At 38.8% G+C, this 12,280-nt stretch overlaps 1 protein-coding gene across 2 annotated transcripts in view; it reads right to left on the bottom strand.

Moving 5' to 3' along the window:
- Window positions 1-12,280, bottom strand: part of LOC110305029 (ankyrin repeat domain-containing protein 26-like) — a 123,451-nt gene that overhangs the window by 14,720 nt on the left and 96,451 nt on the right. The window contains exons 26-29 of one of the 2 annotated variants that reach the window (XM_021176772.1): window positions 11,809-12,004; window positions 9,990-10,164; window positions 899-969; window positions 385-478 (exon numbers count right to left, since the gene is read on the bottom strand). In XM_021176772.1, the coding sequence (XP_021032431.1) occupies window positions 385-478; window positions 899-969; window positions 9,990-10,164; window positions 11,809-12,004 (536 nt within the window). Of the gene's footprint in view, window positions 1-384; window positions 479-898; window positions 970-9,989; window positions 10,165-11,454; window positions 12,005-12,280 lie in introns of those variants that run through there. The other variant, XM_021176771.1, reaches the window with a different exon arrangement.

The raw sequence follows: 12,280 nt of genomic DNA, 5'->3' as shown, positions 1-12,280 counted from the left end.
TGCGCCACCAAGCCCGGCTTGGGGATATCCACTATTGGTTCAAAAGGTAGTAGCATTATGAGCAGCAGCAACAACAACAAAAACCACACCCCATTCTCCGCTCTCTCTCTCTCTCTCTCTCTCTCTCTCTCTCTCTCTCTCTCTCTCTCTCTCACCATGTATGCAACACTGTCTCTATGATGTAACCCTGGCTGGTCTGGAATTCAGAGATAAATCTGATTTGATCTCCTGAATACTAGGATTAAAGGTATGTGCCACCATGCCCAGACATGGCAAAGGCAAATATTTTTATCAATGGCCCTTTTCAATTATCCTAAAATATTCCTATATAATCCCACAAAGGGGAGAAAGGGTTTTCAGTATGGTAGAGAAAACAAGACTCACCAGACCTCCTTGCAGTAGATGATTCTGAAATTGTTCAATTTTTGCTGATTGCTCTTTCAGTGTAATTTTTAATTTGGAAAGTCGAAATTCAAGCCTAAAATGTATTTGATAATGATTCACATACACACTTTAAAAAAACATTATCACATTTTTTAACTAACATCTGAAAGAATAATTTCATCTTTAATAATTGAAAAGCTGGTGGTTTGGAAAGCTTCAATTTTTTTCCTGCCATGTTCCATGACAATGAAATAACAGTGCAGGAGTCATATGTTTATTTTTTTGGCAGGGTTTAGGGTCAAACCTTTTACCTTGCTCACACAGATCATGCCCTGTCCCAACTGTCCCAACTGAATTATATCTAAGATGTAAACAATGCATTTCAACTACTGTAATGCTGAGAGAGTTTCCCGGCCTCCTGGAGGAGTATTCATTATCATAACTGATAGAATTTCTATGTTACACTATTCCTTTTGCAAAACCCATGGTACTTTGTGGTTGCTCTATTTTATACCTTTGCAAGATGGCTCGAATCTTCTTAGAGCTCTGTACTGTCTGTGTGAGTTGATCTTGTGCTTCCTGCAACTAAAATAAACAATGAAAAAAATAAAATGAGTAATGAAAAACAAAGTTGTTAATACCATTCAGTCTGCCCTCTACCCATTCTCCTGGCGGGATTCGTGAGAACATGGCTGTCCCCTTCACCTGGATACTTTTATACTGTAACTGTAGTTACCTGAGCTGTCGCAATAGACTTTTAGCTCTACCATACTTAAGGTAACGAACGCTATCTGCTATCTATGGAAAAATTAACTGACATTTATCATGCACAGAAGCACAACTTGTTGGATACACAAATCCAGGATTACCTCAAGACCCATCATTTGAAAAACTGGTTTATATATACATATATGAATGATCATATTGCTATGCCAGTGATGATAAAAACTGACATAATGTTTTAGGTAAAAATTAGATATTTTAATAAATGATTTGAGAAGCCAGGGAGTGGTACTATCAGGAGGTGTGGCCTTGTTGGAGGAAGTGTGTCACTGTGGGGTGGGCTTTGAGGATCTCCTCCTCGATGTCTGGAAGACAGTCTGCTGCTGTCACTGTCTTCCAGACCACTGCACCACCACTGCCCGGCTCAACCTGTCTTTTAAAAGCTTTTTTAAAGTTAAAAACATTTTCATACAATTTGATTTTTTCTCCTCCCCTATTTCCTCCCAGATTCTCCCTACCCACCCAACTTAATGTTCTTTTTATCTTTCTTTTCTTCTCCTTCTTTCTTCTTCTTCTCCTTCTTTCTTCTTCTCCTTCTTTCTTCTTCTCCTTCTTTCTTCTTCTCCTTCTTTCTTCTTCTTCTTCTTCTTCTTCTTCTTCTTCTTCTTCTTCTTCTTCTTCTTCTTCTTCTTCTTCTCTTTCTCCTCCTCCTCCTCCTCCTCCGTTTTGTTTTGTTTTCGAGACAGGGTTTCTCTTGTACCCCTGGCTGTCCTGGAACTCACTTTGTAGACTAGGCTGGCCTCAAACTCAGAAATCTGTCTCTGCCTCCTGAGTGATGGGATTAAAGGCATGTGCCACCACCACCCAGCTTATCTTTCTCTTCTTAAAACATCAAAACAAAACAAAAAATCCAAGAAACACCTCCTCACAAAAAGAGAAATCAAAACAAACAAGTTAAAGACAAATAAGACAACAAAATCCAAACAAAGCTAAAGAAGGTAAAAAGAGACTGGATTTTCACAGCTGCCATAATGGTCTGAATCTCAGTTCAGTCACTTTGGAGAGGTGTGAGTTTGAGTTCTATCAATTTTCCACATCATGCAGTCTTCATTTATAAAATGGAGTTGATAATACAGTGCCTGCCGCACTCCAACGTCAGAATGGTTAGACTGGGGAGTATCTATACATCATGGCTCATGAGGAAATGTATTTAAGCACTAGTATTTTGATTATATTTTCTGTTCTAATTAAATCTGATATTTCATACAGCTGTTATGCCAATGAAAGTGGTCCTGTGTGTAAGACCAGGGGTGAGTCAAGGTATTTGAGCCATAAGAGAGGCTGTGGACAAGAGGCTCAGCCAGGGGTGTGCTGAGACTTGAATAGTGTCTATTCAGGCAGACAGTAGTAGATTTCCCCAAAGAAAAGTAGGAATGGAAACTGCAGTCCTCAATACCAGTTCCACAAAAGAAAATGTGGCCATCTTTTTGTTGAGGTCTGTTCCCGAGTATAGCTGTAGCCATTTTGTTCCTCGCTTGCCAGGTATTTTATATTGTTTCTGTAACGTGCCTATAACATGTTCTGTAACATGACACAGAAAAATAACTTGACTCAGAGCAAGGTCAATGCTGATCACATATCCTATTATGTTCTATATGTTCTGAGGTTTGCTAATCTTAAGAAATTCCACAAAACTTTACATAGGACCCATCAAATTAAAGATGAATGAACTGTTATGTCTAACATGGCTTGAGTCAGAGCTGACCACCAGGCAGTACTTCCTGCATCTGTGTATGAGTTCACTGTGGTGTTGTGTGTGTGTGTGTGTATTTTCCATTGTAAACCAACAGAAAGATGTTTTGCAGTGGCTCAGCCCTATCAAAGCTACTGTCCAGTAGCTGTATCAGTATGAGTGTGCACTCAACAACAAAAAAGAGACTTAACCAACAAACTACTTCAGATGTGCAAGTCCCAGCAGAGAGATAAAAGGAACACAAAAATCTACCTCAACATGTTCCCTCTAATTACTAATTCCCCAGTAATGAGCTCCAGTGAGAATGACTTGGCAGATCTTCCAGACAAAAAATTCAAGAGAATTATTATAACTGTATTTAAACAACTCAGAGAGGATAGGAGTAGACTCCAAAAGAACAAAGACCCAAAGAACAGCTGAACTCAATTCAAGATACAATAACTAACTTAATAAAGAAAATTGCAGAAAAATCCAAACTTAAATGTCTTATAACTAAAAAAAAAATTAAGAGAAATCAATGGGAAATCTCTTCAACAGGATGAATCCTGTGGAAAACAGTGTCAGGACTACAAGACAAGGTAGAGGAATTGGATGACTCAGTAAAGGTCAATGAGAAATTTAGAAATAATCAAATACAGGAGAATGTTGGGACATGGTGAAAAGACCCAACATTATAATAATGGGCATAAAAGAAGGAGAATAACCATAGTGAAGATGTAGAGAATATTTTCAATAAAGATTTCTCAATCCTGGGGAAAGAGTTATTCATCCAGGTGTAAGAGTCCTTCAGGGTACCACATAGACAGAAAAGAAACTCCCCATGATATATTATGGTTAAAACCTTAAAAACACAGAATAAAGTGAGGGTATTGAAAGCTCCAAGATGAAGAATCAGGTAATTTTTTGAAGATAGGCCCACCAGAATGACAGCTGATTATTTCATAGACAAATTTAAAGCCAGAAGTGGAAAGACACATTCTAAGTTCTAAAAGGCCCAAACCATCAAGCCATATTATTATATCCACAAAAAAAAAAAAAAAAAAAAAAAAAAAAAAAAAAAAAGTGAAAGAGATAAAAGGAATTGATGAGCCCTAAACCAGATGTACAGAGGAGAGTAGGAGGAATGCTTCAGTCAGAGGAGAAGGATAAGCATACCCAAGGGATCACAGGGAGTAAGTAACTAACCCCTGAACACTTGGAAAATAAAGTCTAAGAAAATACCAAAAATTACCCATGGCAGGAATTAATTTACATATTTTAATAACAACTGTATAACTTATTTTTATTTTAAATTTCTCTCTCTCTCTCTCTCTCTCTCTCTCTCTCTCTCTCTGGGGGGGGGTAGGTGTGGGTGTGGGTGTGTTTGTATGTGTGTGGTTGTACACACATGTCAGGTGCCCATGGAAGCAAGAAGCTTTGTATTTTCTGTTCTCTGCAAGAGAATTTTACTGCTGAGCCATTTCTCCAGGTCAGTAATAACTTTAAATATTAGTAATTTCAATTTCCCAATAAAAAGACATAGACACTTAATAGATTGGATTAGGAAACAGGCTCCTTCAAGAATATCCAAGAATGATAAAAGATATTCTAGGAAACAGAAACAAGCAGGCATATTTATTCTAATATCTGAACAAGTAGACTGCATACCAAAACTAGCCAGAAGGAATAAAGATGGTCACTACTTGATTATTAAAGGAACAATTCACCAAGATGATGTCACAACCATAACCATACCCATACCAAACACTGGTACTTTCAATTTTATTAAAGACATTCTACTAGGGCTAAAACTACATATTAGCCCCAATGTACAGTGACAGTGGGTGACTTCAACACTTTATACTCATCAATTGACACATCATTTGGACAAAAACTAAATTGAGGAATACCAGAGTTAAAAGACATCATACATCAAATGGACCGAACAGACATCTGTAGAACATTCCACCCAATCACCAAGTCATACATATTCTTTTCAGTAGTTCATGGAACTTTCTCCAAAATTGAGCATGTATTAGGACACAAGTTTCAACAAATACAGAAAAATTGAAATAACATTTTGCATTCTATCTGATCACAATGAAATAAAGTTAGATATCAACATCAAGAGAAACTGTAGAAAGTACACAGATTCAGGAGGCAGAGGCAGGCAGAACTCTGAGTTCAAGGCTAGCCTGGTGTACAGAGTCAGGACAGCCAGGGGTATACAAAGAAACCCTGTAAAAAAAAAAAAAAAAAAAAAGAAAGAAAGAAAAAAGAAAAGAAAAAGAAACATTAATATAATTGAATAAAAAAGAAATCAAGAAAATAAAGAATTCTAGAATTTAATGAAAATGAAAACATATTATCCTATATCTATAGGACACAAGAAGGCAGTCCTAATAGGAAATTTATGATGTTAAATGCTTACCTCAAAGAAAATTGTGAGATCTCTAATAATTTAATAAACACACTTTAAGACTCTGAAAAACCAAGAACAAACCAAAAGGAAACAACAGTAGATGGAAAGAGAGAATTAACTAGAAAGAAATGAACAAAATAGAAACAAACAATTCAAAGAATCAATGAAGAGTTGGTTCTTTGAAAAGATAAACAAGATTGACAAACTCTTAGCTAAATTAGCAAAGAGAAACAGAGAAAAGATACAAGTTAGTGAAGTTCAGAGATGAAAGTGAGATGACATAGTAACAGAAACCTATGAAATGCGGAAAATCTTAAGGACATATTTTTAAACCTCCATTCCACTAAATTGGAAAATGTAAAAGAAATGGATGAATTCTTGTACATATAACATGCTAAAATTAAAGAGATAAATAGACAATTTAAACAGATCTATAACCAGCAATAAGAATGAAACAGAAATAAAAAGTTCCGCATATTAGAAGCACAGGACTAGATGGAGTCATTGTAGAGTTCTACCCAAACTTCAGAGAACTAATGCTAATACTATTTAAATTATTCCATAAAATAGAAAGGAAGAAAGGTTTCCATACTCTTCCTATGAGTCCAGGATTACCCTAATACTGAGACCAGATAAACACATAGCATCAACCACAAGAGAAACTCAGAATGCCTCTTTAAGTCTGAGCACAGGCACAGCAATTCAGTAAAATACAGACACCCTGAGTCCAAGATTATATCACAGAGATCATTAATCAGAGTCAAGTTGGCTTGATTCCATAGATACAAGAATGATTCACCAGTGAAAGGGATGGAGGGAGCATGCCTCAACTTAATAAAATATACAACACACCTATAGCCAACATCGTGATAAATGGAGGGAAGTGCCAATGCACTTCACAGAGATCTAAAGCAAGACAGGAGTGTTGGTTTTTTCCACTCTTATTCAACATAGTGCTTGAAGTCTTCACTAGAGCACTAAGGTTAATAAATAAAAGGGACACAGATGTAAAGCAAGAAGCCAACAGATCCCTATTTGTACACAACATGTTCTGTACATGAGAAATGCTAAGATGGCACCAGGAAACCCCCAGAGGGGATAAACACAGTAAAGTGGATTCTGAAGACAGAAATTGAAGATGCTACCAAAAGATGGAGAGACCTCCCATGTACGTGGGCTGGTAGACGCAATACTGTGAATATGGCCTTTTTATCAAAAGCCATCTATAGATTCAATATAATCCCTATCAAAATTCCAATGCAATGCTTCATAAAAAATAATCTTAAGATTCACATGGAAGTACAAAGGCTCTTTGGCAGCTAATGCAATTCTGAACAATAAAAACTGCTGGAGACATTGCCATTCCTGAGCTCAAGTTTTATTACACCGTAGTGCGGGTACAGAGCCACGGCACTAAGAATAGCTTGGAGCTGGCGCAAGAGTGGACACGTTGATCAGTGGAACAGAACAGAGGACCCAGATATAAGCCAAATATGCACAGCCACCTCATTTTCCCACAAAGATATAAAAATCATATCTTAGAGAAAAGACAGGATCGTTAACAAACTGTGCTGGGAAAACTGGATATCTACACAGAGAAGACGGAGACTTGATTTTTCTCTGTCATCATGTGCATAAGTCATCTGTAAATCAATTATAAGTAGATCGAAGATTTTAAGGTTAGGTCCAAACCCCTGAAACTTCTGGAAAAATGTATAGGGAGGGTAAGTCAGCATATAGGACGACATGCCAGGCAGGATATAGGGTCGGGAAAAGACTTTCTTAATAGGACCCTGGTTTCCTGGAAAAATAGGACCAACAATCTGTAAGTGACACTTGATGAAACTGAAAAGTTTCTATACTTTAAAGGAAACTGCTCATTGCACAAAGTACTCAAAAGAGTAAACAGTGAGAAAACAAACCACCCAGTTTAAAAGTGGGCTATAGGGCTGGTGAGATGGCTCAGTGGGTAAGAGCACCTGACTGCTCTTCCAAAGGTCCAGAGTTCAAATCCCAGCAACCACATGGTGGCTCACAACCATCCGTAACGAGATCTGGCGCCCTCTTCTGGAGTGTCTGAAGAGAGCAACAGTGTACTTACATATAATAAATAAATCTTTAAAAAAAAAGTGGGCTATAGAACTGTACAGAGACTTCACAGAAGAAATACAAGTGACTGAGAAGTACTTGAAAAAGTATTCACCATTGTCAGCCCTCAGTGAACTGCAAATTAAGACTACGTTGAGATTCCAACTTAGCCCAGTCAGAATAGCTAAGATTAAGAAATTACTAGATGGCGCTGGAGAGATGGCTCAGCATGAAGTGCATCTGCTTTTACAGAGGTCCTTGGGGTTAGTAGATCATCTATCAACAGCCTTATTTCTCAGCTGTCAAACCTGTGAGCTACAGTAATGACTTGTGTGGCACGCCATGTCCATGTGTGCAGTAGTGGCATGAATGTTACAGTTTAACCAACGGCTTTCTGAGTTGCTATAAGGCCTGATCTATAGGAGAAAGTTCATGCTCTACTGTAAATCTAGCCAAGAACCCATGGCTGGGTCATCATAGATTCAAGGGATGAGCCTACAACTATTATTCTGCTAAATGGGCACAGCAACAAACTGGCTCAAAGACTATATCTCCATCCCCATACATTAGTGCAGGTCTCAAACCTCATTACAGAGGTTTTTTTTTCTTTTTTTCTTTATGCAGTGGATGGCTATCAATGTAGAAACTTACAACTCGTCTAAGTGTGTGTAGTTTAATAAGCATCAGTGGAGCCCTCGGGCACAAATGGGGCATCTATGTTACACCCCATCCTCCAAGGCTCAGGTACAACTACTGGAGTGGGGTTGGAAAGCTTTTAAGAATTAGAGGTCCAGGAAGACCAGTGTAAAACAGCGTCTTCTGGATATGACAGGACCATTGCAGTCATGATGGTGATTTATCAGAGGGAAAATGCAGGGTTCCCATTTGCAGCTGTAGTGCCTTTCCAAGACCTGTCAACAAGCCAGTCAACACTGTAGCACGGTCAGGGCCTCACAAACCTGGGCTGAGGAGCCATAGAGAGTTTATGGCTCTGGAGGGGAAGAAGGGTCAATTTTCTTAAAGGGTAGCCATACTCCAGTGAACGGCCCCACCTCCATGAATATACGGGCAGCACAGACGGAGGATGGAATGGAGACGTTAGGAGGGGAGGTAAATCTGACCAAAATGAATTTCATGCATGTGTGAAATTCTTTAAGAATGAAAGTGCTATACATTGAAACATTAAGATTCAGTATATAAAACTGCATTGGCATTCCTGTACGAGTTAGGTAAAGTTAATAAAATGAGATATATAGAGCTAGGGCTGGGGATGTGACTTTGAAAGAGTATCTGCTATATTACAGAATATTATCGCTTCCAATGGCTGTGCACATTGAAATAAAATTGCTGTCTTCTTAAATGGAGGGAATGTTCTTGGAAAATGGGACTCTGTTGGTTTTATTTTTCCTCCTTACATAGTGGGTGAAGTATAAAACTTGCATAGAAATCCCCATAATAGCCCACGAAGGAGGTCAAATCATTGTTCCAAACCAGAAAATCTGTCTGCAGATAGTAGATTTTTTAAGGAAAACATTGAAAGCCATCTTTTTGAATTAGCTTATTATGAATGCCATGATTCAGACAGACAAGTAGAGTTGAATTAAGAACATTACTGTAACTTGGAAATGGAAGTGGGATATCAGGAATTCAAGACCAGCCTTGGTTATGTATCAGGAGTAAAGATGACTCAATTCAACATTGCCATAATCCCTCCCAAATTTGTCCATTATACGCATAAACTTAAGGCTCAAATTTCCTTCCTTTTTCATGATACAAGTGCATATTGGAAAATGCCTCAAACATCTCAGACCTCCTCTGTGCTTTGTGCGATTGCTACTAAATCTTGTTGCAGAGATGATTTGCCTCAATCCTGTCTTATGAGACACTGGCATTTTGTTCTTGAGAAACTTGCAGCCAGGGAGGGCTCTTTTGGTCCTCTGATTCCTAGAGTATCATTTCACTGAGTCCAGTCGTGTATATGCTCCCTAACTCCAAAGCGTTACAGTAGAACTTTAAAATGAGGCCCTGGAAGCAGGGGGACCGTTCCAAGGATGAGCGCTTTACAGGAATTACTGAAGCTGCATGAATAAGCAAATTTGTCAAAGTGCAGAAGCAGCTGCAGAAACAGGCACAGGCAATACTGCTACTTATAGAAGATCTAACATGATTCACTACAGGTCCAAACAGCAATAGCCCACAGTTTACTATAAAACACTAGATGGTCATCCTGGTGGCAGTTGCCTAAACTCCAGCAACCCTCTAGTCCTCCAGCCAGGAACACGAGCTGAACACTATTAGATGCCAAGTTTATAATTTGTAAACTTAGCTACTAATGCCTTCATTTAACATTTTTGTTCTAAGCAATTTAAGAATGGACGGTGTGGCAACATTTAGGTCAACACAGGAGAGCTCTGCCTGGTGTCCCAGAGATTATATCGTCAAGTGATGATGTGCAAGGCTCAAGTTAGTGTAATTCACCCTTTCACATTTTCATAGTGCTCAATTGGCAAGTAATGCCTCCTCTTTCTAATCATTTTCTGTTAGTCACACATATGTGTCTGAAACATATACAGAATTGGAGTGCTCTAACTAATACTATCAAACTCTCAGGAATATGAGAATTTACTCATAATCGTTTACCTGCCTCAGATCCTTCTCTAGGGCCTTCAGTTCTGCGATCACTGTCCTGATTTCAGAGTGCTGAGTCCACTCCACACTCCCACCACATTGCTCCTTTTCCCTTTGTAACTGCGGCTTCTTTTGTTGAAACGTAAACTCAGCATTCTCTTGTTTCTCATCTTGTTTTAAGGGGAACCTAGAGTATTGAAACCCATTGCAGCTCAGTTTGAGGAAAACTGGTCATTGTGATTTCACTATACTAACAACCTACCTTCCAAACAATTGAATAAATTGACTTTGAAATAAAATTTCACCACCATAAAATGTGCCAGATGTGCCCAGGTTAGGCACGACCCAGGACTGGAAGAGTGGCTCCAGCGTCTGCTCTCTCACCTGACTCCAGCATCTGCTGTCTCTCACCCTGCTCTCCTTAACATTCCAACCATAGCCCAATACTCCTTATCACGTAGGAAACGTGATAGTCTTTGTGGACAATACATGGTCTAATCACTTAGTAGCAGTGAGTAGTTCTTTAACATAGGAATCTGAATCAACTATGGATGTATGAAAGAGAAATGTGGAATAAGCCGGGCGTGGTGGCGCACGCCTTTAATCCCAGCACTCGGGAGGCAGAGGCAGGCGGATTTCTGAGGCCAGCCTGGTCTACAAAGTGAGTGCCAGGACAGCCAGGGCTACACAGAGAAACCCTGTCTCGAAAAACCAAAAAAAAAAAAAAAAAGAAATGTGGAATAAATGAACCACTGTCCTCTATTTCTTTTTGTATTTCATTTGTGTCAACAGAAGTGCAGATGGGGATCTAGCTCATCCTCAGGCTGGTCATTCATGGTGCCCTTTGTTGGGTCTGTAGCACAGTAAGTGAGTAATTAACTAAAGAACAGTTGCATCAACATGGAAGTGGCTGAGTTGAGAAGTCATGACTCCTTCATGCTCTATGGATAAAACTGTAAATGCATATTAAGCTTTTCTTAAACAACAAGTAAGATGTATTGATCCAAGCGCTAAAAAAGGTTCCTATACTTTGAACCAGTAATGTATATGAATGATGTTTTCAAAATATTTAGAGGGGCTGGAGAGATGGCTCAGCAGTTAAGAGCACTGACTGCTCTTCAAAAGGTCCTGAGTTCAACTCCTACATGGTGACCCACAACCATCTGTAATAAAAGCTGATGCCCTCTTCTGGTGTGTCTGAAAAGAGCTACAGTGAACTCATATAAAAATAATAAATACATTCTTAAAAACAAAACAAAAAAGTTCATAGCCAAAATATTTAGAAATTCAGAAAACAAAGTCCAAATGGCATTTCTTGCATTAACTGTAATAGGAAAATATGAAAATGAACATAATTCTCATTCCTAAATGAAGAATTAACAGCATAGCCACTCGAATTCCAGTTTTGAAGATTATGAATTCATTTATTTAAAATATTCATATTCAAATGAGGCAGTTACACTTTCCTTAATAATTACACACAATAGATTCCATGGGACTGAAAATGTTCTTCTCCTAGAGCACTAGACCATAAGCCAGCCATTGCCTATAGGCCATACAATATGATGGTGAAAGTGTTCCTCTAAAGCTAAGATGTCATGGCACTGGAGAAATGGCTCAGCAGTTAAAAGCATGGGCCATCCTTGAGAGGCCCTGGGTTGGATTGCTACCCCATAGGGAGGCTCACAATCATCTGTAACTCTAGTTCCAGACAATTTGATGCCCTCTCCTGGCTTCTGGGGTGTTCCGTGCATGTGCCACACAGATACATATTTAGGCAGACAGACACACATATAAAATAAAAGATTTAAAACCAACTAAGACACCATGCCTCAGAGCGCAGAGCTTGTCCCATGCCACTTCTTTATGCTGTGACCAGGTTTTTATTTTTTTAATTTTTGTCTGTTCTCTCATAGTTCCCATTTTTCCAGGTTTTCTTGGAAGCAGCTCACAGTGACTATTCTTCAGCTCTATCAGTCTTTCATCTGAGTGAGTCGTGTTCCAGAGCTTCAATGGGCTGTCAGAACCTGTAGAAGAGAAGGTAGCATGACAACAGATTATATGTGAGTGTATTTGCACACAGGGACTGTATTTTCACAGTCAACCATTCATATGCTGAACAGTAAACACTCTATACCTGTAGCAAAGAACACAGTGTTAAATTCTGCAAATAAAACAAACGAGTCCTTGCATGATGGATATTCTTTTTTTTTATTACGTATTTTCCTCAATTACATTTCCAATGCTATCCCAAAAGTCCCCCATACCCCCCCCCGCCACTTCCCTACCTACTGCATCTCCAT

The sequence above is a fragment of the Mus caroli genome, chromosome 11 (assembly GCF_900094665.2).
Source record: "Mus caroli chromosome 11, CAROLI_EIJ_v1.1, whole genome shotgun sequence".
Taxonomy (NCBI): Eukaryota; Metazoa; Chordata; class Mammalia; order Rodentia; family Muridae; genus Mus; species Mus caroli.
This window is presented reverse-complemented; position numbering and strand designations above follow the sequence as displayed.